General features: G+C 45.0%; 1 protein-coding gene across 3 annotated transcripts in view; it reads left to right on the top strand.

Moving 5' to 3' along the window:
• LOC138491918 (erythropoietin-like) overlaps window positions 1-27,680 on the top strand; it is a 772,271-nt gene that overhangs the window by 667,845 nt on the left and 76,746 nt on the right. For all 3 annotated transcript variants that reach the window (XM_069618781.1, XM_069618783.1, XM_069618782.1), the window contains 2 exons: window positions 1,482-1,609; window positions 3,333-3,425. In XM_069618781.1, coding sequence (XP_069474882.1) covers window positions 1,482-1,609; window positions 3,333-3,425 — 221 coding nt within the window. The remainder of the gene's footprint in view (window positions 1-1,481; window positions 1,610-3,332; window positions 3,426-27,680) is intronic.

Below are 27,680 nucleotides of genomic sequence, written 5' to 3'. Positions count from 1 at the left end.
GTTGATTTCTTGGCATCAAACCCTAATGATTGGGCTATGGCAGAGGCGAGTTTTAATGGTCCTTTGTCACCGAGGGCGCTTTTGACTACAGTATCGAGAGGTGTGAAAAATCCTTTGACTGCATGTCTGAGAAATTCCTGGAAGAAACTGACTGGCTTGCTGGGTGTGAATGCATACAAAGATCCTGGTGCGTCATTATGGATGAATCCCTCTGTTAAATTGGATGGCAAAATGGTATTCTGGCCTGAATGGTTTTTGGGTGGTGTCAGCTGGATTGATGACCTCTTTAACGAGGGGAAATGGAAGAGTGCTAGAGACTTACAACTCAAATTTCAAATTGAAAATTTCAGGTTTTCAGATTACAGGAAATTGAGGATTGCTGTTGGTGAGATTGATTTCCAGGTTAGATTGAATCTGGACTTTCTTACGAAGAAATCTTTGGTAAATGAAGGGGGCTTGGCTAGCCGGGTATACAGGCAGATTCTGAATGAACATAATAGCAATGATTTGCTAAGAATTGAATGGAGTCAGAGAATTGGCTCGGACATTACAGTGGAAACTTGGACAAGGATGTGTGAGAATGTCAAACTTTGTTCCTTGGGTTTGACTGAAAGAACAAGACAAATTAAGATCCTAAACAGGGTTTATTGGTCCCCGGAGAGATTGTGGAAAAGAGGTTTGAAGGATGATCAGGAATGTTGTGCATGTGTTCATGAGAGTGGTACTTTGGAGCATATGTTGTGGGATTGTGGAAAGGTACGGGGTTTTTGGATTGGTTATTGGTGAAATTTGTGAAAAGGTCCTGAATGACTCTATTAGTTTTAATTTTGAGACATTAATTTTGGGGAATGATTCAATCTTGGATGATCTCACTCAGAGCCAAAAGAAATGGTTATTTAGAGGTGCTGCAGTGGGTAAGAAAATCATCCTTAGAAATTGGAAATCTAATGTTACATTAGAGAAGGAAGTTTGGCTGAATGAAATGCATACTTTGGTGGATATGGAAGAACGTTTATATAGGAAACAAGGCAAAAATGGATTATTTGCAAAAATATGGGGGACATTTTTGGCGATGTATTGAATCTGACTTTGTATATAATAAGATGTGAACTTTGGGTTTTTATGGGGTGTGCTTCTATGCTAGGGTTGGTTTTGAAGTTTGTGTGCCTTTGTAAATAGACTTTGTAAATATGTTGTCATTTTTGTTACATTGATGTTATTATATATTGAAAATAAAGTTTCAAAAAATAAAAACAATTAAGAAAAATGTGTGAATCCATTTGTATATTTCCAGGAATTCACTCTGAACGTATTGGACTCTCTGTATATTCCATTCATAGTCCATCTTTGTATTTTTTTGATCCGCTTGCCTGCACTATTGAATTTGTTACTCTGACTGTCATACATTCTCAGTGTTTTGGTCAGGGCTGCCATCTGTATTTATATACCTCTTTATACTACCCTACTATCTATTCTTGCAGGAGACATCTTCCTAGCAGCATTTCTCATAATTGCAAGTTTGTCCATGTTGAATTCCCACCCGCTGTGGTGCGACAGGAATTTGATTCATAAATACACCAATGAATTCAAAGACACAGAGGAGAAAATGGTAAGAATACTGACAAATTTTGGGCTGTGGGATAGAAAGGCCAAGGGTGAGTGAAGACGAGAATCAGTGAAAGAGCATGAGTTTAAAATAGTGGTATGGGGAGGCTGACAGAAAGAAGGGAAATGATACACCGATGAGAGAATACCAGACATGTCTTCTGTATGCTGCACCACAGACTTGAACATGATAGAACAATATTTCGATGTGCGCACCTCCACAAGTCATAGATTGCAGGAACACAGATAGCTTGCTAATTATGGCAGTGTGGCAGAGAGGTGTAGTTTCAAATGCTGCCAATGAGCTACAACTCAAATCATGTTACAATATGCAATCCACCTTGGTTGGAACTACAAGAAACCTTTGATGTTGTGCTATAAATGTTTAGTTTAAACTAAATTCAAATTTAGCAACACCACAATATTTTGAAAACAGGTTGCTTGTCGGCACCTCCTACGGGCTTTATGTTGCTATTTGTGCCCGTGTTTATCAATCACCCTTTCCAATCTCTTCCCCATCATTAATGCAACATGGTCTATTCTCATGGCATGCTACAGACAAGAAGGAAAATATGATTGGGGAAAGAAAGAACCAGATTAAAAAAATTGTAGTGTGTAAAATAAAATTAAATTATGAGAACAATATGCCTGTAAAACAACAAAGGGAAATAAGTCCCTGGCAAGGAGCAAAAGAATGGCTCCTCCCTAACACGTAGGTCCCTACACCAAAAACACCACATCATACGTAAGACTGGGTGATCTGATCCTGAATGCTCCTCCCCTGGTTGCTTGTATACCCATTGCTGACAACAGCCCTCCCACCACTATTGTTAGATCCCCGCTCACTTGTTTCTATGCTCCCTAACCTTGTTCTTCCTCTATAATTGTACAGCACTCTGCTGCTTCCCGAGACTAGATCCACACTCAATAAATACCCTAATAATAATATTAAAATATTAAGTTCCACCCTTTCTTCAAAAAGCTACCTCCACTTTCGTCTCTTTTCCATCATTTTCAATGCATGCAGAATCTTCATTCAGGTCTTCCTTGTTTATCCTTTCTGGACTTTGCAAACCTTCTGTACTTCAACCCAACAGATTATTTTTCCAATCTACCCATCTGTCCCAAAGGATCCATCTGCAACCCTTTGTTTGCTTCTCTACAAGATCCAATCCAAGTTCTTCGGCTACAGCTCTGCCGGAGACTTACTGTGGGTTTACTTCCAAATCTCGTCTTTCTCAGTGAGTCTATCACACTTTCTGCAAGATGTACCTCTATGCTTTGTTTTGTGCATTCAGGAATTCTATTCAAAAATTCAATCCCTCTAAAGTCTATCTAATGCTTTACTAATGAAGATATTTCAGTTTCATTAATCCCATAAACCACTTTGCATTCCAACACTATATTTGTCATGCTACATCTTCCTGTCGGTCTGTCTCTTCCACAATAATCTCCTGGTGATGATTGCTTTACTACTTCGCAACCCTCTTGCAATATATTTACATCTTAATCTCTTGCCCTCTTTCTCACCATTTCTGTCACTCTCTTCACATCGCTCACACCATCTCTTAATTTCTTTCCTATCTCCTCTTCTCTTCAGATAGGGCTCTCTCAAAAACATGGTTGGTAGGAGATCAGTTCTTCTTTTTTTTTTTAAAGAAATAGTTTATTGAACGTGAATTCCTTTACTCAATTGTATCTCTGTCTTCCTGTTTTTCCCTCTCTAGGCATCACAAGGGTGTTCACCGGCTCCACTGCACAACGTCTCTGTTATGCTTTCTTCTGTTGGCATGAACAGGCCCGAATGGCAAAGAAAAAGTGTAAGTAATGTATTCAGTCTAATAACTACAGTCTGGCAAACATAGGAAGTGGGAAAGTAGAAGGATTACTGTTATACATTTCTTCTTGACCGTTTTGCATCAAAGCAAACAAACATTTAGGAAGGCCACTTTCCATATCTTCCTTTCTAATGAAGTGACCAGGACAGAGTCCCTATTTCTTCTTCGCTTGAAATGCTAACATTTCTCCACAATTCCCAGTAGCCCCCTTATTCTGATGTGGATGGGAAGCACACTGGAGTGAACCTAGCCCACATCCGCGTCTGAGGTCTGCTTCAGTGAACTTTCATAATTTTCTTATGGGGTGGTCACAGGTTTCCATGCCATTATCCACACCCGCTGAGGAACGCTCTATGGGAACTAATTTGCATGCCTGCATGCTTTGTGATGATCAATAATGGCAACCGCCTTGTAAAAATGAACTTACATAGGATACCTATGGATTCCAATTGCCGTTGCACATACAAAGGGTCAAGCAGTACCCAAATGGATCCTAGCTTCTCTACCAGAGTCAAACGTGCTGCGTGCAAATACACTGGTAGGTACCCTGCCTAAAGGGGGGACATAAGCAGAGAGGATTTCCCTTTCCTTTCCCCATCTAGGGAATTCTAACCACACTGGTCTCTGTCCTCATCCTACTGGATCTCTTTTCAGCCTTTGACATGGTCAATCATGCCATCCTGCTTAACCGGCTCCATGATAGTCTGGGTATCACCGATCAGGCTCTGGCCTGGCTGTCGTCTTTCCTCTCTGACTGACCCTCCCAGGTCCAACTAGGGTCCATCCTCTCCTCTATCTCTCTGTCCACCTGCAGTGTTCTCTGGGGGTCTAACCTTTCTCCCTGGTTGTTTAAACAATACCTGGCACCTCTCACCCTCTGCATTGCTGCCCTCTGCTCCAGGTACCAGTGCTATGCGAATGACACTCAGCTCGCCTTCAGGCTCCCCTCTGCCGCCTCTTCCCCTTCTCTCATCCCTGACTGTTTGTCTGCAATCCAGGAGTGGTGTGCGGCCAATGATCTCTGCCTGACTGCCAGTAAAACAGAGATCCTCCTCATCGGCACACATGCACCCCCCTTTCCCGCCACTCTATGGCCGGCCTCCCTTGGCCTTTTTTCTGCTCCCACTTGTGTGGCTAAGAACCTCTGAGTTATCTTCTACTCCACACTCTCCTTCTCACCTCACATTCTGACGTCTCTGAGAAGTCAAACTACCGACTGCACCTCCTCAGAGGTATTCTTCCTTTCCTCTCCTCCCCCCAGAAGCTCACTGTCTCCAAAGCTGTGGTTATCTCTAGGCTTGAATATTGTAACAGTCTCTTTTCAAATCTACCCTCCTCTAATCTCTGTCCTCTGCAACTCATTCAGAACAGGGCTGCAAGACTTGTCCCTGGCTGCAAGCCCTGGGATCGTCTCTCTCCAGCACTGGAATCTCTACATTGGCTCCCAGTGACTGCAACGATCTAATTCAAGACGCTTTGCATTGTCCACAAGGCCTTCTGGGGCCTGGGACCAAAATACCTCCAGCTTTCTCTTCAGAAGTATCTTCCTTCTCAAGCTCTTCGTTCTTCCACCTCCAACTCCCTGAGGGTCAGTCGCTTGTCTAAGCAACAAGTTGGGGGCAGATCTCTCTTCGGCCAGCACCTACCTCTGGAACAGCCTCCCTGCCTCTCTGAAACTTGAACAGAACCATCCCCGGTTCCGGAAGCAACTCAAGACGTTCCTCTTTGCTCCTGCCTTCCATCTTCCACTTCCCTGCTGATCTGCCTGATAATGCACTCGTTACCTGGTTACCCTCTGAACCACAGACCCAGATCCATGCCCTCCCCGTTGCACACTTGCACTGCCTCCTGGCAACTCTGCACTTGGGGCTGTATCTGTATCCCTACAGACTGCCTACTTGCACGTATCTATCACATGTTGTCTGCACTTAACCCCTGCACTGCCACCTGTTGGCAACACTCTTTTTTTCTATGTCTGATCCTATGTCTCGCACTTCTCCATCTCCCCTTCCCCTGGCACTTTTTCCCCTTCCCTCTTCCCCGCACTTACATGATTTCAATGTCACTTGGCCTAGTAAGATTGCTGTTTTTGTCCTCCTTTGTTACCCTCCCTTGCCTCATCACCCCTTGAAAGATATGTATATAGGCACGCTATAAATAAAATATCATATCATACCATGGCACAGATGAGTGCAAACATGCATAGAAAACGGATTGCGCATTTTTACTCATTCACACCATTTCCTTTACAAGAAAATAAGGCCCTAACTTAATCAGTTAACTGCAGCATGTTTTATATTCATGTCACCAAAATAATATTGGGGGTTAACTTGCATGACCCATTTTGCCTTTAGCTTGCTGTTTACAATTAGAATATATTTTAAACTGACTCTGATAACTGTCAATATTTGCTTTGGAACCCTGTGTATCACACTTGGCCAATGCAGGGTTTGCAAAATAAGGGTATCTAACAGGGAAGAGACAAAAGACAAGTGTCCAACAAGTGAATAAACAGGATGAGCCCCTTTCTTATGAACACTCTAAATAACGAAAACGGAACTACGTTTCTCACTGTGAAAGATTCTGATAGTGAAATAAGACATGCTCCTCAGAGAAGAAACCAGGAGAAAAATGTTCATGAAATCAAGGACACCACATGTACTCTGCACTAAAGTCTTGCAGAAATGTAGGACTAGAGCTATTTTCATACTGCAGCAGAGGGATTAGTCAGGAAACCCTGTGAAACGTCATTCTGCCAGGATCCATCTTTGATGTTGTCCTCTTCATTATCTGAAATATTGTCTGCCATCTTGAAATGGGAAATAGCCTCTGTCTGTATTTGTGCATTATGTAAGATATGGCCAGTGCTGATAAGTGACCCTTTATGTGTTACTAAAAGCTCTGCACATAGTGGACGGAGGCCATGGAGTCAGTGTTGGAAGACTGAGCATGATGAAAGGCAAAGACAGAATCAACATTTCCTTATGTGCTTGTGGCACATTGACTCATGAGCCCCTGCACCATTCTGGGGAATCTGGGTCCCACATTCATACCCTGTAGCCTATGTAGACTAGCCTTAGAAGGTAGCCTCAAGGTTGTTAGTGGTGGGCTGTAGATGGGTGAGGACAGGAGGTGAAGGAGGTGACCAGAGGAGGAGAACGTGGAAGCAGCGTGGAGGTTACTTGAGAGAAGGGTTAGTATAGTGTTTGCGTGTGAGAGAAAAGAGTGAGTGTGGTAGTGGTAGAATAGAAGTAGAGAGGAGTTAGTAGTAGTTGGCAGTGGAGATAGTGGTAGTGGTAGTGGGAGTAGGAGAGTAGTAGCGGGAGGGAGAGGTAGTCATAGTAGTAAGCAGTAGTCACAGTAGTAAGAGGTAGGGGTAGTAGCAGTGGTAGAGTGTAGGAGTGAGAGTTGGGAGAGATAAAAGTAGCAGTAGTAGTGGAGCAGTAGTGGAAGTAGCTGAACAGAGGGAGTAATGATAGCGAGGTGTGGTAGTCACAGTGAGAAGCGGTAGTGGAGTAAGAGTAGTGATATGAGCAGAGAGGTGTTAGTATTAGTGGAGAGGTAGTGCAAGGAGACGGAGTAGTAGGAAGGAGAAAATAACAGCAAAGGGAGTAGTAGAGTGGTAGTTGTGGGTGGTGGTAGTGAGATAACGAGTTAGAGGAGAAGTAATAGCAAAGGGTGGAGGTAAGAAGGCAGAGTGTAGAATCGGAGGGACAGTAGGTTCATGGAGAGAACATCTTAGGACCCAGTGTAGGAAAGGGACAGGTGAGACTATACTTACGTGAAGAGAGTGTGACACTTGACGAAAGAAGACACCATCCCAGACTTCCCTTGTACACTTAGCGGAACTAAGAGAGGGACAGTGAGAAGACCCCTAGTCAGGCAGCTAGTGCTACAGGGAATCCATCAATAGACCAAGGCAGAAAAAAGACAGCCAGGTGTCACCTGTCAGTAATATTAACACCCACTATGGAGGCCTGGGGTAGGAAGGAGGGAAAGGCCGGGGCAGTCGAGAGAGAGAGAAGGACAACCCTAGCCCCAAATTCCCCAAGTCCCCAAGTACCCTACAATTGTGATATAATCATTAACCCTTCTTGAGTAGAACCACAATTGCGTTTCTATTCTGGAAGAGTCAGAGATGAGAGAGAGCTGGAAGAGGAAGGAGGAGAGTGAAGACTGCAACACAGTTATATCTTATAAGAAGAATATGAAATGTACCTGAGATGTAGTCGTCATCATTTGTGTATGGACTACAATACCTATATTCTGGCTTCATCTACAAGGGCATTTGTTGTAAAGGTCACAAATAAACACCCTTGGACTGACAGATGGCGTCAGCATGGTTATTTGTGGTGGATGCCCTGTCACATGCCACACCTAGTGACAGCGACCGAGTGCTATGTCTCACCTGAATGTAAGCTTTGTTCTTGTCTGAGAACCGGAATGAATGCCCCATTGGTATCAGTTACCAGACTGTGACTCATGATGTATGATAGAACCATCTGCCACAGGCAGAGGCAGTGTCACACATGGGCAAGAATAATGGAACTGTACTGGTAAAACATGGACTTTTAGCCATTCGCCAACAGTTAGCCGACCGGGTGTTGTTGGTCCGTTTGTTTATGTGTGGCTTCCTGTGGACTCCAGCATTTGATAAATAATTAAATAAAAAAATACATTCCTGTAAAACCCTATGAAAGCAAAGGCAACTCTGTGTTAGGGGCCACATATTCAAGACTATCTGTTCTGTACACCTGGATAGACATAAAGCTGACTCTGTTGATGCTGGCATGGCTATCGTGTGTGGATTTTATTGTCAGTTTCAATATTACCCATTATGAGAGTAAAGAAATTAGCTGGTAGCATTTTAAGTAATTGTTCTAGGTCAGAGAAGAAGAGCTGGAGGTTGCTGGTTGAGCATTAGTTGAGAAAGCTGATAAGAAGGGTGAGAGGAAGGAGTTGGGAAGAAAGGTGTCAAATGAAGAGGGAGCACTAATAGTGGCTGATGGTGTGTCCTTGCTGAGCATGATGCCAACACCACTGCGTTTCTGTCAGTTAAGGGAAATAGAAGAAGGTGGAGACATCAGTGTGGATTGCAGCTAGAGAATTGTCACCAGGGAAGATACAGTTTCCAGTGATGCCCATTACAGAGAGTTTCTGGTGATGTCAGTTAAATTGACCAGCGAGGAAAGATATTTTGTCGCAGAGGAATTGGACAAGTCAAAGGCCCCGAATGAGGTCAGTATGGAGGGCACAGGGTGGAAAAATCCAGCGAGTTTCTTTGTTTGCCAAGTCTGCGTGTGGATTGGTTGCCTCTTTTACCACATCTATTATGTACCATGATATGTCATTAGCGGAGTGACCCATTTCCATATAGTGACTTACCAGCGGAGAAGTAATTGACTTACATCTAATGCTGGATCAGTGTTCTGTTATGCGTGTATGTACCGGGCGGGTGGTCTTGCCAATGTATATAAAGCCGCAAGGGCTTTCAAAACAGAAAATTAAATCACCCAGGGTGTTTTGCAGTTTTGCAGTTCGTATGCCTCTGTAACGTCCATATTACATTGGATGTGCTTTTCCATTTCATGTTGAAACTGTTTTCTTACTTAGTATTTGTGTTTCCTCACAACAATATTTTCTCTGTTGCTAGCTATTCCCCATATGATTATGTTCAAATATACATTTAGATTTTTTCACAATCACTGTTAAATTGTTGAAATAATAGCAAGTTGCTATTATTATAAGCCGGAATGTCTATTTCATGAATCTCAGAAAATGTTCTTTTGCACTAAAATCTTTTTAAAAACCATTTGTTGTACTCTATTTACTTTTTCTTTTCTTTTTTTAGATTTTGGCATAATTGAGACCCTGAATACTCACAGGGTTTATGTTACAATATATATACAGGTACCATAGATCTGTAAAAATATGTGATTAAATCACCACTTAAGGCAACGTCTAAATAGCATAAGTTGTACTTACAAAGTGAACTAATTTTATACACGGGAACACATTTTTTTGTACTTTAGCTAACTCCATTTTTGTTCCCGTTGTTTTGGAGTTCCTCTTTGTCTTACAGAAGGTATCAAAGCAGGTTGACTAGAAGGGTAATGATGAAAACTGGTTAAATTGGCCGGTAACTACCAAAGTAGAAATTGGTCTGTGGAAGTAGTTTTGTTAGGTTAGTAGCAACCAAAAACAGGTAGAATAGGCCAGTAGTGACCAAAACATATCATATAGGCCAGGAGAAGTCAAAATAGAATAAATAGGAAGTTGGTGAGCTGATGCATGTCTATCTAGGTCATGTGACCTAAGCACCACCCAACTGTCAATAACTGCTAATCTTTTGATGTCTTCTTGTTTTGCCGCCCTTTTTCCCTAGTTAGGCAGCCCTCCAGCCACTTTTCTTTTGCAGTTTGTGAGCTGGTGCAAGGGGATAAAAGTCACATGACCTAAGACCCACCCACCAGCGAGGCGCTGCCCCTTCCTTTCCTTTCTTAACTCTAAAATCAAAGGGTGTCTCTCACCCATGCATCCAAGGTGTAGGGCAGACAAAGAAATTGGCAATTCCTGTTCGGACCTGTTCGGCCTTGAAGGGCCCAGGACCAGAACCCCTGCTCCTGTAACATCAGTTAAGATCCCTCAAAAATGTGTTTCATCCCTCTCTCCCAACAGCCCATCCCCACTCATCGCCAGCCATACTGCTCACCAGAAACTTCATGGACACTGCATCACAGCAACCTCACCTATGTCATCACAGATCACACCAGCACTCCCATCCTCCACCACTTCATGAAAACTGATGCTCGCCCATCTGCACTCAGCAATAAGTTATGCAGTAGACATCACCAACCTCATCACCACATATGACTTGGACACCATCTACATTACAGAGAGCTGGATGACATCCACATCCACCCACATGCTAGACACCCTCATCCTGAATGGCTACACAATTCTAAAAGACCGTCCAAACAAGATGGGTGGTGGTCTCACCGTCATCCACAAGGCATCATGATGATGCACCCAAGTGAGCGTTGTCATCATCGGTTCTTTTGAAAATATTTCCTGCCAACTCCCGATCGCCCATATAGACAGTCACATTCCACCTCATCTACAGACCACCGAAGCCCAACACCTTTTTCATTAGAGACTTTGTGGACTTGTTCACCACAATGTCTCTCACACACGCCAACATCTTCCTTGGAAACTTCAACAGCCCTGATAAGCCTGCAACCAAGTCAATGAAGGAAGATCTGCACTACCTACTAAACATTCTGAACCTCACACAGCACACAATAGACCTAACTCACAGAAAAGGTAATACCTTCAAGCTCATCATCCATCTCACCTCTCCATTCCCGCTGGACTGGTTGGACCATCTGGAAATCCCCTTTGACATTAGTTGCAAGATCTCAGTCAAACACACTTATCGGAAACACAGCAAACAAGCCTTTGTATCATTCAAGCACTCCCCAGTGGAGGCTCTCATGGAAGACCTTGTAAACCTCAAACTCACATGGGTTGATGGACCTTGCACGTACCAGCACCTGCAGATTGATACTAAACCAAAATCATACATTGAAGAGATAGATTTAGCTAGGAATACCTGCCCTATACTGCTAAATGAATCAGTCATAACTGCCACCCACAATACTGTAACTAAGGCCACACTTAATGATTTTAATTTAGGTGGACTTTACAAATCCATGAATGAGTCAGAGATACCCAAGACAGACTACGCTACACCTGCAAATAACTCACTAACATTTGTGGATTTCAGCACTAGTGCAAATACCATAAGGAACGTAGTTAATCAAAGAGGGCCTCTCACACCTATTTCAAATATTAAAGTTGTTTTATTCAACACTAGATCACTTGTGAAACATGCCACAGAGGTGGCCACGTACATACAGGACAAACATATTGATGTTTGCGCACTCACCAAAACATGGGCATATATCGCTGCAGCCCCCTCACTTAATCTAGCCATTCCAACAGGATATGGCATGCTTAAATATGATAAAAAAGGAAGGTAAAGGTGGAGGTGTTGCCTTAATTCACAAGCTATCTCTCACGATCTGGGAAACCAATGGGTTTGTTATGGAAGGGATTGAATCCCTTTATGTTAAAATCAGCATGAATGCGGAAGCTACATTGAATGTGCTCCTAATTTATAGACTGCCGACCTTACCTGGAGACTTCCTATCTAACCTCTCGAGCTTCCTATTCTCCTGCCTGAAACCCAACTCTAACTACATGATTATGGGGTATATCAACTTATGGCTGTAATCTCCAACTTTATTAATAAACTGAAACCTAGCAAGGATAAAGACATCCCTGCTCGTAACCTAAAAAACATTACAGCTACTAGTCTTGAACCCTTAATCACGCTACTAAATAAGCTCTCTAAAAGGGACGCCCCTGAAACACTAGCAAAAGTCATATCAGGCAATTTGTGTATAGCCGCCAATATCTTAACACCATCAAAAAGTAAAAAACGGAAGGAGGAGGGTATTAAACATAATTCATGGTTCTCTCCTGAACTTCAAAGCTTAACATCTCACACCCTTAGACTTTTCCATATCTGGAAATCTGTAAGAACGCAAGATTTATTAACAGAATACAAGACAGTAGCTAAAAAGTATATAGTTGCCATTATCGAGGCAAAAAAAAGCTCTTTTAACACCAGAATAACACAGGCCCAATCAGACTCTAAGGGACTCTTTAAAATATTGAAGGAGCAGGAATGCATTAATTCCATGAACTTAGATTTAGTCAATAAGGATAATATATGGTGTAATACCATGCAAAAAGCTATGCAAGACAAACTCCATAATATTTTAAAGGACATTGCCACTAAAAAACATAACCAAGATGACAATATTAATGGCATACAGGAGTCTTACATTAGATGTCCTGCCATTCCTGTTTTTGAATTCGTACAAATTACTACTACAGAATTGACTAGCATAATCAACCACCTTAAAACTACTAAATGAAAGAATGACATTGATACAGCCATGATGATTAAAACACGTCCCCCTCCATTAATCTCTGTGATTTGTGATTTTATTAATGCCTCCTTGGACTTGACTTGTCCCTCAGGAATTGACGGATGCTTGGGTTATGCTGATCTTGAAAAAACCCTGCCTAGATGTGAATCTAGAAAAGAATTATAGGCCTATCACCAATACCAGCTTCCTCCTGAAAATCCTGGATTGTGTAGCCTACAAACAAATAGCCAAGCACCTTGAAAAATACCCAGTTCTACATGACCACCAGTCAGGCTTTCGAGTGGGCTTGGGCACAGAGACAGCTCTCTTAGAACTTAAATCTAAGCTCCTAGCGTGCCTGGACAAATAGGAAGCTTCCCTGTTGATGCTACTCGATCTTTCGGCCGCTGAAAAATTAGCTACCTCCTTCAACCTGGTGGACATGATGGAATGGTCCACCAGGTTGAAGGAGGTAGCTAATTTTTCTCCTCTGGCGGTCCAATTGATTTCTTCTTTTCTTAGCAACCGAGAAAGTAGGGTTTTCTTTGGCGAAGCAGAATCGACTCCTATCAATGTTGCTATGGGTTTACCACAGTGGGCTTGTACATCACCATGTCTACACAATAGACTTACTGCTCCCTTATTTGCCATGAGGGTGTAATCTTTACGAACTATGCTGATGACACACAATGTGTCATCCCTCTAACTGGCAACTATGAAGCAGACACTTGTCTGATCAATAAGATCTACTCCTAGTGGAATCATGGATGATCTCCAATAAACTAGCACTCACCAGAGAGAAGACTGAATTACTGTTGATCGGTTCCCCTCACACATTACAGAAATGAGGTCCCAACTATGACAATTTTTCATTAGGAGCTGTAAACGTCGCTCCTCTGAAAGAAGTTAAATCTTTAGAGGTAGTGTTTGATCAGCACCTTACTGTCATGATCTCTGCTTCCAAAAGGTCAGGGTTTTCCCAACTCCCTTGGAAGCAGATCCATAACCCAGGTTCCGAGTGCCAACCAGTCCCAATTGGGACCTTTTGGACCCAGTCCTGGCGCCAGTGGCACCAGGCTCATAAATATGCCCAGTCCCAGCGCTGGAAGCGCCGGGCTCATAATGCTTGGGTGGACTTGCCTGCAGCAGACCATGCTGCTTACTTGCCTGCCAGTTGAGCCTCTGATCCTCTTCTGTTTGGAACTACTTTACCTGTTGGGTGGGGCTGGAGCCACTCCCTTGATTCAGAACACTGGAACTCTTCTGGAAGGCAGGAACTCTTTTCTTACCAGGAACTCTTTTCTTACTTAGGCGTGGCTGTGGAAGGAGACACCTAAGCACTACAGGAGGCTATTTAAACCACACCCGGTGGATGAATCTTGCTTTGCGTTATTCTGCAACCTCTGCAGCAGAACGCTCATCGTGTCTTCTGCATCCGGTCCTGGGCCTAAGGAAAAAGGCTTACCATCCTGAATCCAGTCTTCAGCAACACCTATAAAGACAAGAAAGAACAGGTTAGCATTCCGGCATCTGAAAGGCAAAGGCTTACCATCCTGAATCCAGTCTTCAGCAACACCTATAAAGACAAGAAAGAACAGGTTAGCATTCCGGCATCTGAAAGGCAAAGGCTTACCATCCTGAATCCAGTCTTCAGCAACACCTATAAAGACAAGAAAGAACAGGTTAGCATTCCGGCATCTGAAAGGCAAAGGCTTACCTACTCTTCGTGCGCTCCGGAGGTCTTCACACTGCATTCCGGCATCTGAAAGACAAAAGTTTACCAACTCTTTGCACGCTCCGGAGGCCTTCGGCGCTGCATCCCGCATCTGAAAGACAAAACAAGGTGCGTTTAAAGACATTGGGGAACTTTAATACTCATGTGCCATTACTCCTTTCCACATCTAATCCAGTGGGTATTCCGGCACCCTGCAGCCGCTCCGAACTCGTACCTGCAAAATAAAAAGACAGTTAGAGCGCATAGTGAAGCAGGCAACAAGCGCTTACTTACGTGCTTCCAGGCGCTTCTATTCATCACACGGGCTCCATCTTCAACTCACTTCAGCCCGTCATCCGCCATCGCCGGAACCCTGCAAAACAAGAGACATCATTACTAAAGACTTTAAAGACATTTGAATGACTCGAAACTTACCGTTCGTGCAGTAAACGACGGACAGCAGTCCTCTGAAGTCAAGAGGCCTGCGCTACCTATCCAGTGAAGAAACTGGTTACAGCACCCTGCCCCGAGGCAGATGGAGAGCTCGGCATTCACTTACCTAAGGTGAGAGCGTTAACCTTTGGGGGTCTACAGGAGAGGAGAAGAGGAAAGAGATAGGGACACCCCAATAACCCCAGTTCATTAACCCTATATTTTCTATCTGCAGACATCTTACTCTACACGTCAGGCATACAGTGCACAGAGGTCCAGCCCAAAGAGCCAACCGGGTGCTACACATCACCTTTGAAGATACGGTAGTCGCCCAGTCAAGACCGGCGCCTCTGCGAGAATCAGGTGAGCGTTACAGAACGCAAAGCCTACCGCAAAACTCTCGCCCAGGCGCTATGGAAACCTCGGATACTGACCCCCTAGCCCGGTTACTTGGGGAACTAAGGGCAGAAGTGCATGCAGCTCGTCAGGAAACAAATGCTCTAAGAAGGGAACTAATTATTTCCAAGGAGAGAACAGACAATCTTGCTAGACAAGTGCTACAGTCACAAGCCGGACAGACCCCGTTACCCGCATCAGGGGCAAATCTTCCTTCAACATCCTCTATGAATCCAGTGCAGATCAACCTACCTGGGAATGTACCTCTGGCTCCGCCCGAACGATTTTCTGGTGACCCAAAGAGGTTTGCAGTATTTATCAATCAGTGCCGGTTGCACTTCTTATGCCGGCCAGCAGCCTTTCCAACTGATCAAGCAAAAGTAGCTTTTGTACTTTCGTACCTTAGTGGCAATGCGGCAGACTGGTCGATCCCTCTAGTTAATCAAGATGATCCGGTTCTCCATGATTTTCAAGCCTTTCAGCTTAGTATGGAAAAACTGTTCGCAAGACATTCACAGGGGCAGGCCTTGGACAATGAGCTTCTTTCGTTGCGACAGGGTAATCAAGACCTTTTGGCTTATATTGCATCTTTCAATAGACTAATAGTGGAAACTCAATGGCCTGAGGACAAAAGGATTACGCTGTTTTATAGAGGTCTACGTGGAGAGCTCAAAGACGTTTTAGCCCAAGTAGTGAATCCCCCACAAGACTGTTCGGATTATATAGACTTGGTCGTTCAAATAGATCACAGGCTGCAGAACAGGAAGGCCGATCGTTCCAAGTTTGATGCTCGAGTATTTTCCAAACCGCCAACTCCTTCCAAGGGAGTAGACTCCGGGGAACCCATGCAAATAGGGGGTCTGAAAGGTCCTCTAACACAAAGGGAGCGGGAAAGGAGGAAACAGTTGCAATTATGCCTATATTGCGGAAACTCAGGGCACTTTCTTCGAGACTGTCCGGTGAAACCTGCCAAGAAGGCAGTAGGAGCTGCAGTTACCAAAGTTACAAACTCTGAGCAGGGAAACGACCTCGCCCGACAAGAATAGAGGTCCTCTTGCCGAGCGTGAAAACCAGTTCCGTGACCTCGCATTTCGTGATACCTATGGTCCTCATTAGCCCTGATAATCCGGATCGATTACATGCAATTGAAGCTTACGTCGACAGCGGTGCCATCGGCAATTATGTGGATCATGAAATGGTTTTGAGGATGAATCTAACTCTTTGTCCCAAGGCTGTAAAGGACGTCATTACTACGGTGGATGGTACGGAGATAGCCTCCGGGCCAGTAACGCATACCACTCAAGAGGTGACGCTAGTAAGTCAAGATGGACACCATGAGAAGATCGTGTTCGATGTGATCAAGGCCCCTCAGTTTCAGATTATTCTAGGAATACCTTGGTTAGAGAAACACAATCCTCTGATCGATTGGCGAGCAAGAACGGTCCAGTTTCCAGAATGTGTCTCTACTTGTCACCCTCCACCTGGTGTTGCACTGGCCGCAATTTCTTCAGAGACTCCCCAGTTACCTCCCGAATACCTAGAATACCAAGATGTTTTCCGGAAGGATCAGGCTAACTCTCTACCTCCTCATAGGTCTTATGACTGCCAGATAGACCTGATACCTGGATCTACTCCTCCTTGTAGTAGAATTTATGCCCTCACCGAGCCTGAGAACCTTCACCTTCGACAATACCTGGATCAATACCTGGCAAATGGGTTTATTCGTCCTTCCAAGTCCCCTGCTTCTTCAGCTTTGTTCTTCGTTCCAAAAAAGGAAGGAGACCTTAGAACTTGTATCGATTATCGCTCCCTGAACCAGATCACCGTTAAGAATAGATATCCGTTACCTTTGATCCCTGAACTCCTGGACCAAGTCAGAAAAGCATGCATATATACAAAGCTGGATCTTAGAGGAGCTTACCACTTGGTACGAGTAAAAGAGGGCGATGAATGGAAGACGGCCTTCCGCACCAAGTATGGGCTATTTGAATATCAGGTCATGCCCTTCGGACTTTGCAATGCCCCGACCGCCTTTCAATATTTTATGAACGATGTCCTCAGAGAGCTCATAGATGTATGTGTTGTTGTTTACATTGACGACATCCTTGTTTATTCTTCATCGGAATCTGAACATCGGAAACACGTGAAAATGGTCCTCGAAAGATTGCGTCAACACAAACTTTTCGCTAAATTGGAAAAATGTGTTTTCAACGTGACTGAAGTTGAATTCTTGGGATTCATATTATCACCTGGCGGAGTGCGTATGGATTCAAAGAAGGTCGATGCAGTTCTCAAATGGCCATCACCATCCTCCGTAAAAGGTGTGCAAAGCATGTTAGGCTTCGCTAACTTTTACCGCAGGTTTATCCCCGAATTCTCTCGAATAGTCCAGCCCATCACTGCCTTGTTAAAGAAAAACAAACGTTTTGAATGGTCTACCGAGGCGGAACAAGCTTTCCAGGATTTGAAGACTAAATTTATCTCTGCACCAATCTTAAAACACCCTCGCCCCGAACTCCCCTACATCGTGGAAACTGATGCTTCAAGCCTTGCCATGGGGGCAGTTCTATCACAAAAGGACCCGGTAACCAATCAGTTGCATCCCGTGGCATTTTGGTCCCGCAAATTCTCGCCTCCTGAAATCAATTACACGATTACTGACAAGGAACTTCTGGCTATCAAGTCTGCCTTTAAGGCTTGGCGGCATTATCTGCTGGGGGCCCGACACACCGTTACTGTGATTACGGATCACCGAAACCTGCAATATTTGAAAACTGCAAAAGCCCAATCCTCTAGACAACTCCGTTGGGCATTATTCTTTGCCGAGTTTGACTTCATAATTACCTATCGACCTGGTACAAAGAACGGTAAAGCCGATGCCCTTTCTCGGATGGGAGTGGAAGAACACTTGGTCAACCCTAAACCTGTACCAATCATTCCCGAACAAAGAATTCTGGGTGTAATCGCCACAGAATCCATAGAGGAAGTTAAGGATAAAGCCAGGCAACTTGTAACTCCAGCAGACATACAGAATTGGCATCTGCAGGGAAAGGACTTTGCAGTAAAGGACAACTTATTGTATTTCCAAGAACGATTATACCTACCCTGCACAGATTTACAGAAAAAAGTAATCTCTTGTTATCACGACTCTTTAATGGAAGGTCATCCCGGTATAGCCAAGACCTCAGAAAAGATCAAGCGCTACTTCTGGTGGCCGTCTTGGAAAAAAGATATCAGAGACTTTATAATGTCCTGTGGAGTATGCGCCCAAAACAAGAGTCAAAAGGAAAGACCAGCAGGCCTCTTACGCCCTATTGACATCCCACCTCGCCCTTGGCATACGCTTTCTATGGACTTCATCACCGATCTACCTCCATGCTCCGGATACAATACGATTCTAGTAATCGTGGACTTATTCTCCAAGATGGCGCATTTCATTCCGCTCAAAGGCTTGCCAACAGCAGCAACTCTGGCCCGAGAATTTCTCGAAAACATCGTCCGACTGCACGGTTTTCCTTCGGTTCTAATTTCGGATCGAGGTAGTCAATTTATTTCTCATTTTTGGCGAAGTTGCTGTCGGTCGGCTCAAATTGATGTGAGACTATCGACCAGTCACCACCCTCAGACCGACGGACAAACCGAGAGGACCAATCAAACTCTGGAACAGTATTTACGCTGCATGCTGCAACAAACTGAAAAATCTTGGAAAGATATCCTTTGGATAGCCGAGTATGCCTACAATAACTCTGTCCATTCGGGAACTGGGAAAACCCCGTTTTTTCTTTTGTACGGCAGTCACCCTCGAACCTCGGAGTTGGATCCCCTCCAAGATCTTGAAACACCAGCAGTAGACTACCTGCATTCTACAATCACCCAAGCCTTTAAGGAAGCTGTTTCTCACCTTCAAAGGGCTAAAGAACAATACAAGAAAGGAGCAGATCAACATCGGAAGGAAGCCCCTCACTATCAAGTACGGGATCAAGTCTGGTTATCCACCAAATATCTATCTCTAAAAGGGCCATGCACATTCAACCCAAGATACCTTGGTCCCTATTCCATCACTACCATAGTAAACCCAGTAGCGGTCAAGTTGGACTTGCCCCCGCACATGAAGATACATCCGGTCTTCCACGTCTCTCTATTAAAACCCGTGCAACCTCAAACCCGACTAACCAAATCTCCAAAACCTATCCTAGTGGATGGAGAACTCGAGTTTGAAGTCAAAAGCATTCTGGACTCCAAGATTTCCAAATCTAAACTATTCTACCTAATTGACTGGAAAGGCTACGGCCCCCAAGAGAGATCCTGGGAACCTGCTGAATATGTCCACGCTCCTCGCCTAATCAAAAGATTTCACCAAACATTTCCTGACAAGCCAAAACCCCCAGAGAAGCCCGGTTTGGGAGGGGCCTTGAGGGGGGGTACTGTCATGATCTCTGCTTCCAAAAGGTCAGGGTTTTCCCAACTCCCTTGGAAGCAGATCCATAACCCAGGTTCCGAGTGCCAACCAGTCCCAATTGGGACCTTTTGGACCCAGTCCTGGCGCCAGTGGCACCAGGCTCATAAATATGCCCAGTCCCAGCGCTGGAAGCGCCGGGCTCATAATGCTTGGGTGGACTTGCCTGCAGCAGACCATGCTGCTTACTTGCCTGCCAGTTGAGCCTCTGATCCTCTTCTGTTTGGAACTACTTTTCCTGTTGGGTGGGGCTGGAGCCACTCCCTTGATTCAGAACACTGGAACTCTTCTGGAAGGCAGGAACTCTTTTCTTACCAGGAACTCTTTTCTTACTTAGGCGTGGCTGTGGAAGGAGACACCTAAGCACTACAGGAGGCTATTTAAACCACACCCGGTGGATGAATCTTGCTTTGCGTTATTCTGCAACCTCTGCAGCAGAACGCTCATCGTGTCTTCTGCATCCGGTCCTGGGCCTAAGGAAAAAGGCTTACCATCCTGAATCCAGTCTTCAGCAACACCTATAAAGACAAGAAAGAACAGGTTAGCATTCCGGCATCTGAAAGGCAAAGGCTTACCATCCTGAATCCAGTCTTCAGCAACACCTATAAAGACAAGAAAGAACAGGTTAGCATTCCGGCATCTGAAAGGCAAAGGCTTACCTACTCTTCGTGCGCTCCGGAGGTCTTCACACTGCATTCCGGCATCTGAAAGACAAAAGTTTACCAACTCTTTGCACGCTCCGGAGGCCTTCGGCGCTGCATCCCGCATCTGAAAGACAAAACAAGGTGCGTTTAAAGACATTGGGGAACTTTAATACTCACGTGCCATTACTCCTTTCCACATCTAATCCAGTGGGTATTCCGGCACCCTGCAGCCGCTCCGAACTCGTACCTGCAAAATAAAAAGACAGTTAGAGCGCATAGTGAAGCAGGCAACAAGCGCTTACTTACGTGCTTCCAGGCGCTTCTATTCATCACACGGGCTCCATCTTCAACTCACTTCAGCCCGTCATCCGCCATCGCCGGAACCCTGCAAAACAAGAGACATCATTACTAAAGACTTTAAAGACATTTGAATGACTCGAAACTTACCGTTCGTGCAGTAAACCACGGACAGCAGTCCTCTGAAGTCAAGAGGCCTGCGCTACCTATCCAGTGAAGAAACTGGTTACAGCACCCTGCCCCGAGGCAGATGGAGAGCTCGGCATTCACTTACCTAAGGTGAGAGCGTTAACCTTTGGGGGTCTACAGGAGAGGAGAAGAGGAAAGAGATAGGGACACCCCAATAACCCCAGTTCATTAACCCCATATTTTCTATCTGCAGACATCTTACTCTACACGTCAGGCATACAGTGCACAGAGGTCCAGCCCAAAGAGCCAACCGGGTGCTACACATCACCTTTGAAGATACGGTAGTCGCCCAGTCAAGACCGGCGCCTCTGCGAGAATCAGGTGAGCGTTACACTTACCATGAGATTCCATGTAAGTAGCCTGATATCATCATTCGCCTACTACATAAAATTACTTGACTATCTTAGACCCTTTATATTGCAAAAGAGCGGAGAAACAATTGCGAGAGTGAACATAGGGGCAAACATGGATTATTGTTCTAGCCTTTTGATAGGCATTTGCAAAGCCACATGCAACAAATTGCAAGTAGTCCAAAATGGAGCGGTAAGGTTGGTAAAGAGGCTTGATCGCAGAATCTTCTCACTATTCCAAGATGTTGGACGTTGAAGGTCGCCAATACTGCCTTCTATGCTATTGCCCTGAAGGCCTGGAAGGATCTTCCACTAGAAATATGCTGCATCGAATCTCTTGATATATTTAAAAGAAAGCTTAAGACTTACTTGTTTGCATAATTTCTGACATTAGTGATCCATAGGCCTAATTTTCCACCATGTCCCTCATGCTTTACTTGTTATATGTTGTCTTTGTTTTTGTTGCGCCCTTAAGCACAAGGGTCAATGGCTGCGCATTATAAATCTAATAAAGTAAAGGACTGCAACTCGTTTCTCCAAGCACTCAACACAATGCTCACAACTCACATCAAGCGCAATGCCCAAGTGAAACAATGCACACCCAAGCCTAAACCTTGTGCACCCTGATAAACTCAAGAGCTCAACATAAGCAAAAAAACCATCAGACAACAGGAAAAGACCTGCCGAAATGCATACAGCACATCCAACTTCGTCCAGCTCAAGGAACTCTGTGCTACCTAAAGACGACTGATCACAACTGCCAAGGCCATATACTACCAAAACACCATACCCAAGGCCAACAGTGAAAGCAGAACCCTCTTCAAAGCCATCAAGCATTGCATCAACCATGTGACTGACCCACCCATAGGGCACTCCATCGAAAAATCAACCACCATTAACTTTCTTCATAAACAAGATCTGTATGAACCAACATCACCTAGACACCAACTCTGCAACTGGTACCCCAATAAATGCCCCATCTTGCAAAAACACCACTTCCCGGACAACTTTTAAGACACTCACTAGGGATACCTAATTTTCACCCTCACATCCCTCAAGCCCACATCGTATTTGGACAACATCGTCCCTGCCTCCATACCCAAGACCCTCCGATTGAAGCAATCCTCACTTATCTGACAATCATCAACAACTCCCTCGCTCAAGGCACCTTCCCCTCAACCATCAAGACCTGAAAAATTCTGCTTCTCAAGAAAGAAACACAGGACCCTGATGCTCTCCTCAAATACTGCCCCATCACCCCTTTTTCCTTGCTAGGTAAAATCTTTGAGAAAGCAGTAGTCGTCCAAATCCTCAAACACATCGACACCAACAACCTTCTTCATTCTTATAAATCTGGCTTCATACCTAGATGCAGCACGGAAACGGCTACCATCTAGGTAATAGACGTTTATTTATTGGGTATTTGTAATGCGCCTATTCAGCACAACAGTGTTTCAAGACACATCAACGCAAGGAGGGGGGAAACATGGAAGAAAAACAAAACAAATATGTTACTATTAGGCCTTGAGACATTTGAATTGTGCAAGTGCTGTAACATAATTTAAAATGTTGGGGCGGGGCAGTGCAGGAAAGGAGGAACAGGGATGGAGAGACAAGCCAAAAAACGTTCCTACTAGGCCTTGATACAATTCCGATTGTGCAAGTGCTATAACGTGAAATGCATGGATAGGGGGGTAGGGGAGTGAAGGTAGGGGGGGAAAGCGAAGTAAGGAGGTAGAAGGGAGAGGTACATTAAGTGCAATAATGAAAAGGTTCAAACACAGCCCAAGGCTGGAATGGAACAGCATAGGAGTGGTTGAACACATTGGGAAAGCCTCACCTCGTGCTGTGGGGGGCTACACCCCCTTATTGGCGGAGGCTACAACAAAAATGCAGGTACAATAGGTAGGATGAAATATTAAGGTGGGTGCACAAAATGGGAAACCCTCACCACATGGTTATGAGGACTACATCAAATGGCAGGTACAAACAGTTGGTGCAGCGCAGGACTACAAGTGTCAATCTGGTGGTCAAGGTAGGTCAAGTAAGTAGTGCAGTGCTGAGCTGCAAGTGTCAATCCAGTGTTCAAGGTAGGTCAAGTACATTGTAAAGCGCAGGGCTGCGAGTGTCAATCCAGTGTTCAAAGTAGGTCAAGTACATAGGAAAGCGCATTAGCTGCGAGTGTTAATCACGTGTTCAAGGTAGGTCAAGTACAGGGTGCTCCGCAGGGCTCAATATTTGTGGGGCTGGTATGCAAGCAGAGATCAGGATGGTATACAAGTCAGCTGTGCCTTACTACGTTGAGTAGGGGAGTTAGTGAGCAAAGGGTAGAGAGAAACTCTAGGTAGGACTCAGGTAATGGGGATAAGAGAGGGGGTACAACCAGGACAAGACAGCAGTATGGAGCCAGAGGTGGGGAAGGGCAAGATAATTGTAAAGACAGCAAGCACTAGTAAGAACAGGAGGAGAGGTGCTGAGACAGCATTTGACACGAGCAGGAATGGGGACAGGAACTAAGAGGGGAAACCTTGTGGGGTTGTTGAGGGGCAACTGGAAAGTGGAAGAGGGGAGAGCAAGTTGAAAAGAAGGAAGTAGAATCAGGCAGAAGGCTTACCTTAGATCACATTACAAGGAGAGATGGTTTGAGCAACCTGGTACATACGGTAGACATTTGGGTTTTAACTTCTATGGAGGGTATATGGGTAACATTTGGGAAATCTGGTGACATTTCAATTACATTTCTGGATGATTTAGTAGCATTTAGGTCCGGTTTTGTCTTATTTCGATGCAAACTAGTGAGGTTCAAGGGTATATTTCCATCCAGGTCCACTTGTATCCATCCCATGTCCATTTGCTCCCCCGCCCTGCTTTTATATGGCCAGCCCAGATAAACATGTGGTACATTGGATCACCATTTGTGTTAGGTGCTCCTGCAAGTTTGGAATGAACCAATCTTCCTGGAGATCGGCAGCAATGTGTTGCTTAGAACTGTGGGATGGAAAATGTAGCTGTTCAAATGCTGTGTACAGTAGCTCGACAGGCATCACAACCTTTCCTGTTGTCTGCTGTCACCAGAGGAGATGTGTGGGTGCTTGAATACACCCAGTACACCCAGTTTTAAGCCATAAGTCCTGTTCTTCAGTTGGTGCCCAGCGCTGCAATTCAATGATTTGTGCTATTGGGAGGGCTGTGGATGCGTCTGCTGTCTGGGGCGTTACAGAGGTAGCTAGGATGTATTCTGCACCCATATGGATTGGAAGGTATGCTGCTTTTTTGGCTGCCGCATCAGCGACGGTGTTTCCCAATGATATTTCGTCTGTGTTGTGAATTTGAGCTAAACATTTATTGAGCACTACTACAGAGGGCTCTGCGAGGGCCGCAATCAATGTATTTAGTAGGTCTGAATGTTGTACTGGGGAACCATCTGCCCTTCTGAACCCTCTTCTTCTCCACCGGGATAGATCTGCATGCACCGTGGTGGTGACATACGCAGAGTCCAAATAAATGGTAACACAACATTCCTTTAAAGCCTTCAGGGCCTCTATAAGAGCTTCAGGTTCTTCCGCTTGTGTGGAAAAATGCCTGGGTAATCTTTTCATGATTAGTGTCTCGTATTCTCCCTCCTCCAATCGCATCACTGCTGCCCCAACATGCTTTTCTCCTGTTTCCTGATCAATTGATGCTGACCCATCAATGAAAAATGCCTCCCCTTCTTCTAAAGCACTGTCTTTGGGAATGTCCTCCCCCTCCCCTTCATATGTCGCACAATCATGCTGCTGCATACCCTCAATAGTGCATGGCTCTGTAAGGAACGTGGCTGGATTTACTGTCCTGCATCGTACCACATGAATATGGGGGCATGACAAGATTATTTCATATGCAGATGCCCTTTGTGTGGTCATGGTAAATTTTGATTGTTCCAGTTTTGCAAACAGTGAGTGCTCAACGTACAATGTTATTGAGCACACGATCACGATGGTGTAACTCTTTTCAATGGCGAAGGCTGCAGCAGCAAGTACTTGTTCACATGCTAACTGTCCCTGCATGACAGAATTGTGCGTGCTGCTGTAATAGGCCAAAGGCTTGTGTCCCATGGAACTTTTCTGTGTCAGCACCGAGGTCATGAGGGTGCCATTTGAATATGAAAATAAGTAGAACTCCTAGGTGTAGTCTGGGGTCGCTAGAACTGGAGCAGTTGGAATTACATCTTTGAAGTCATTAAACCCAGTTATCATTTCCGCTGTCCATTGAATGGTTATTCCCTCTTTTTGTGCCTCTTTGAGGCCTTGCAGGAGTGGTCTGGTGTAGGCTGCATAGTCTAGAATCCAGGCTCTGCAATAATTGCAGAGCCCTATGAATTTTTGCATCTCTTTTACAGTGGTTGGTTTAGGAGTGGCACATACTGTGGCAGCTCTATCTAGTATTATTCTTTTGCCATCATTGGATATGAGCTGCCCCAGGTAGAGTACCACTGGCAAACAGTACTGGAGTTTGTTTTTATCCACCTTGTACCCTTTGTGAGCTAGTAACTGGAGTAAGGCAATATAGTCCCTTCGACAGCTCTGTTCGCTGTCGCTGCAGACCAGTAAGTCATCTATGTATTGGATGATTGTGCTGGGCAGCTGAATTTTGCCAAGGTCTTCACGCAGGATTCTTTTGAAAGCACTGGGGCTTTCACAGTACCGCTGAGGCAAGCAATGGTGTTCGTATTACTTTACTGTGATCCTGGGTCATGGGGCACTGTGAAAAATGAATTTCCTAAGTCCAACACAGTGAAATGGGTGACTTGCTTTGGGATGCCACACAGGATAGAGGCTGGGTTAGGGACAAGAGGAACCTCTTTCTGCACAATGTCATTAAGGGGCGCAGGTCTTCAATCATCCTCCAACTACCCCTCTAGCTTTTCTGATCGGATAATGGTATTGCACGGTGATGTGGGGGGCCCTATAATTCCCTGCTGTAATGTTTCCTGAATTCCTTCCTCTGCTTCTCTGGACAGGGGTACTGTTTCACCTTTGGCAGTACTGCATCTGGTTTGAGTGTTATTTTTACTGGTGTCACTGCCTTTAATATCCATACATCATGTGGGTTAGTGGTCCATACATTTACGGGAACCTGCTGTAGATCAAGTTCACAGAACGGGGGTGGCCCACTTCCAATAGTACTCATCTGTTAGTTCTCGTAGGGGTATATTGGGGTCAATGCATAACATTGTGCACCACCAGCACACATGTGTATCTGTTCCTAGTACTACAATTCTTTTTGCAGACACCTATAACCCTTCTACTTCCAGGGACAAGATAGTGCCAGCAACAACTTCGGGGACGGCAGCAGGTCGAAAAATGAAATCAGCAGGTGCTCACGATTCTTTCCTGGTAATCTGGAGCACAGCTTGGGAAAGCACTTTAATGCCATAGATAAACATATCTGGGTTCACAGGTATCCCTCTCACCACCATCTCATTAGCCACTGCTTGTTTCACTAGCATTGCCCAGAGAGAGCACATGCCAGGGTTGGTGCAGATAACCCCTCTATCTGTAAATGAAATGGCCATGTTCAATTTGCTGAGCAGGTCTCATCCCAGTAAGTTGACAGAGGAGCTTTCAGAGTAGAGAAGGGGCCCCCACATGATCTTCCCTCCTATTTTGACATCTAAATCTTCTGTGTATGGAACTGAAACTACAGCCCCAGAGAATCCCTGCATGTCGAGAGTTTTTCATGATAGCATGAAGTCGCCTTCACTTATACATGACTTTTCCGCCCCTGAGTCCACCATGAAGATGAATTGATTATCTCCTATCTCTGCCCCCACCAGTGGTTCCTCTATGGATGCAAGGTCATTAACAGTACTGGACATTGAAGTGCTCTCTGTGGGCTGGTCTAGTCAGGATAGGTGTCCGTCCTGGGAAATGAGAAGGGGTTCTCTCCTACCACGATTGCTCCTTGGTGGGGGGCCAATGCACCGTTGGGTCCAGTGGTGAAAGGGTATCTTCTTCCCTCGGCTTGTTGGTTGGGGCAGGCCCCGGGTTGCTGCATCGCTTGCTGTTGCAGCGTTGGTCGATACAGGCAGCAGATTTGGGGAGGTAACTGAGTGTATGCTTGGTGTATTTCGTATGGGATCATGCTCAACCCGTGTATGGGACCTAGTGGGCTTCCGGGGTGGGGTTTTCATAGGCTGGTTGATTGTAGTTGGTTGAAGGTCCCTCCCTGTCTGCTGCGACATTCCCTGGAAAAGTGTCCCCACCTCCCGCATGACCAACACTGCCCCTGTCCACCCCCTTTTGGCCCTTGTCCATCGAATCCACCTCCCCTCTGCCCTCGGAACCCACCTCGTCCTCTTTGCTGCCCTACTTGTCATTGGGTCCTGTATAGTGTCGGTTTACTCCCCACTGTCCTTGCCCATTGTCTGCCCATACAGCTGCCATCCTTGCCTGTGTAGCAACAGAGCCACACCCTTCTTCTCCCATCTGTTCTGGGGGCGGTGCCACTGACACTGCCACTACTTTCACTAGTTTTGCTTCCTCTGCCTGTCTTCTTTGAATAGTTTCCTGTTCACGCTCTTTGATCCTCCTACAATGGTGCACCTTGATGCTTTGAATTTCAGGCCAACCTTTTGCTTCTACCCATGCTATCTTATCGAGCGCTTTCTACACTTCTTGGGGAGTTCCCGCTTCACAATGAAATAACACAAAGATGTTGATTGGTCCCAGGCGCGGCCTGTCTCTGCTCTCCACATTTCCTGAACCCGAAGAAAGTACTG

Source organism: Ambystoma mexicanum, chromosome 10, assembly GCF_040938575.1.
Source record: "Ambystoma mexicanum isolate Mex_15411 chromosome 10, UKY_AmexF1_1, whole genome shotgun sequence".
NCBI lineage: Eukaryota > Metazoa > Chordata > Amphibia > Caudata > Ambystomatidae > Ambystoma > Ambystoma mexicanum.
The sequence above is the reverse complement of the archived record's forward strand: the minus strand, read 5'-3'. Positions and strand labels throughout refer to the sequence as shown.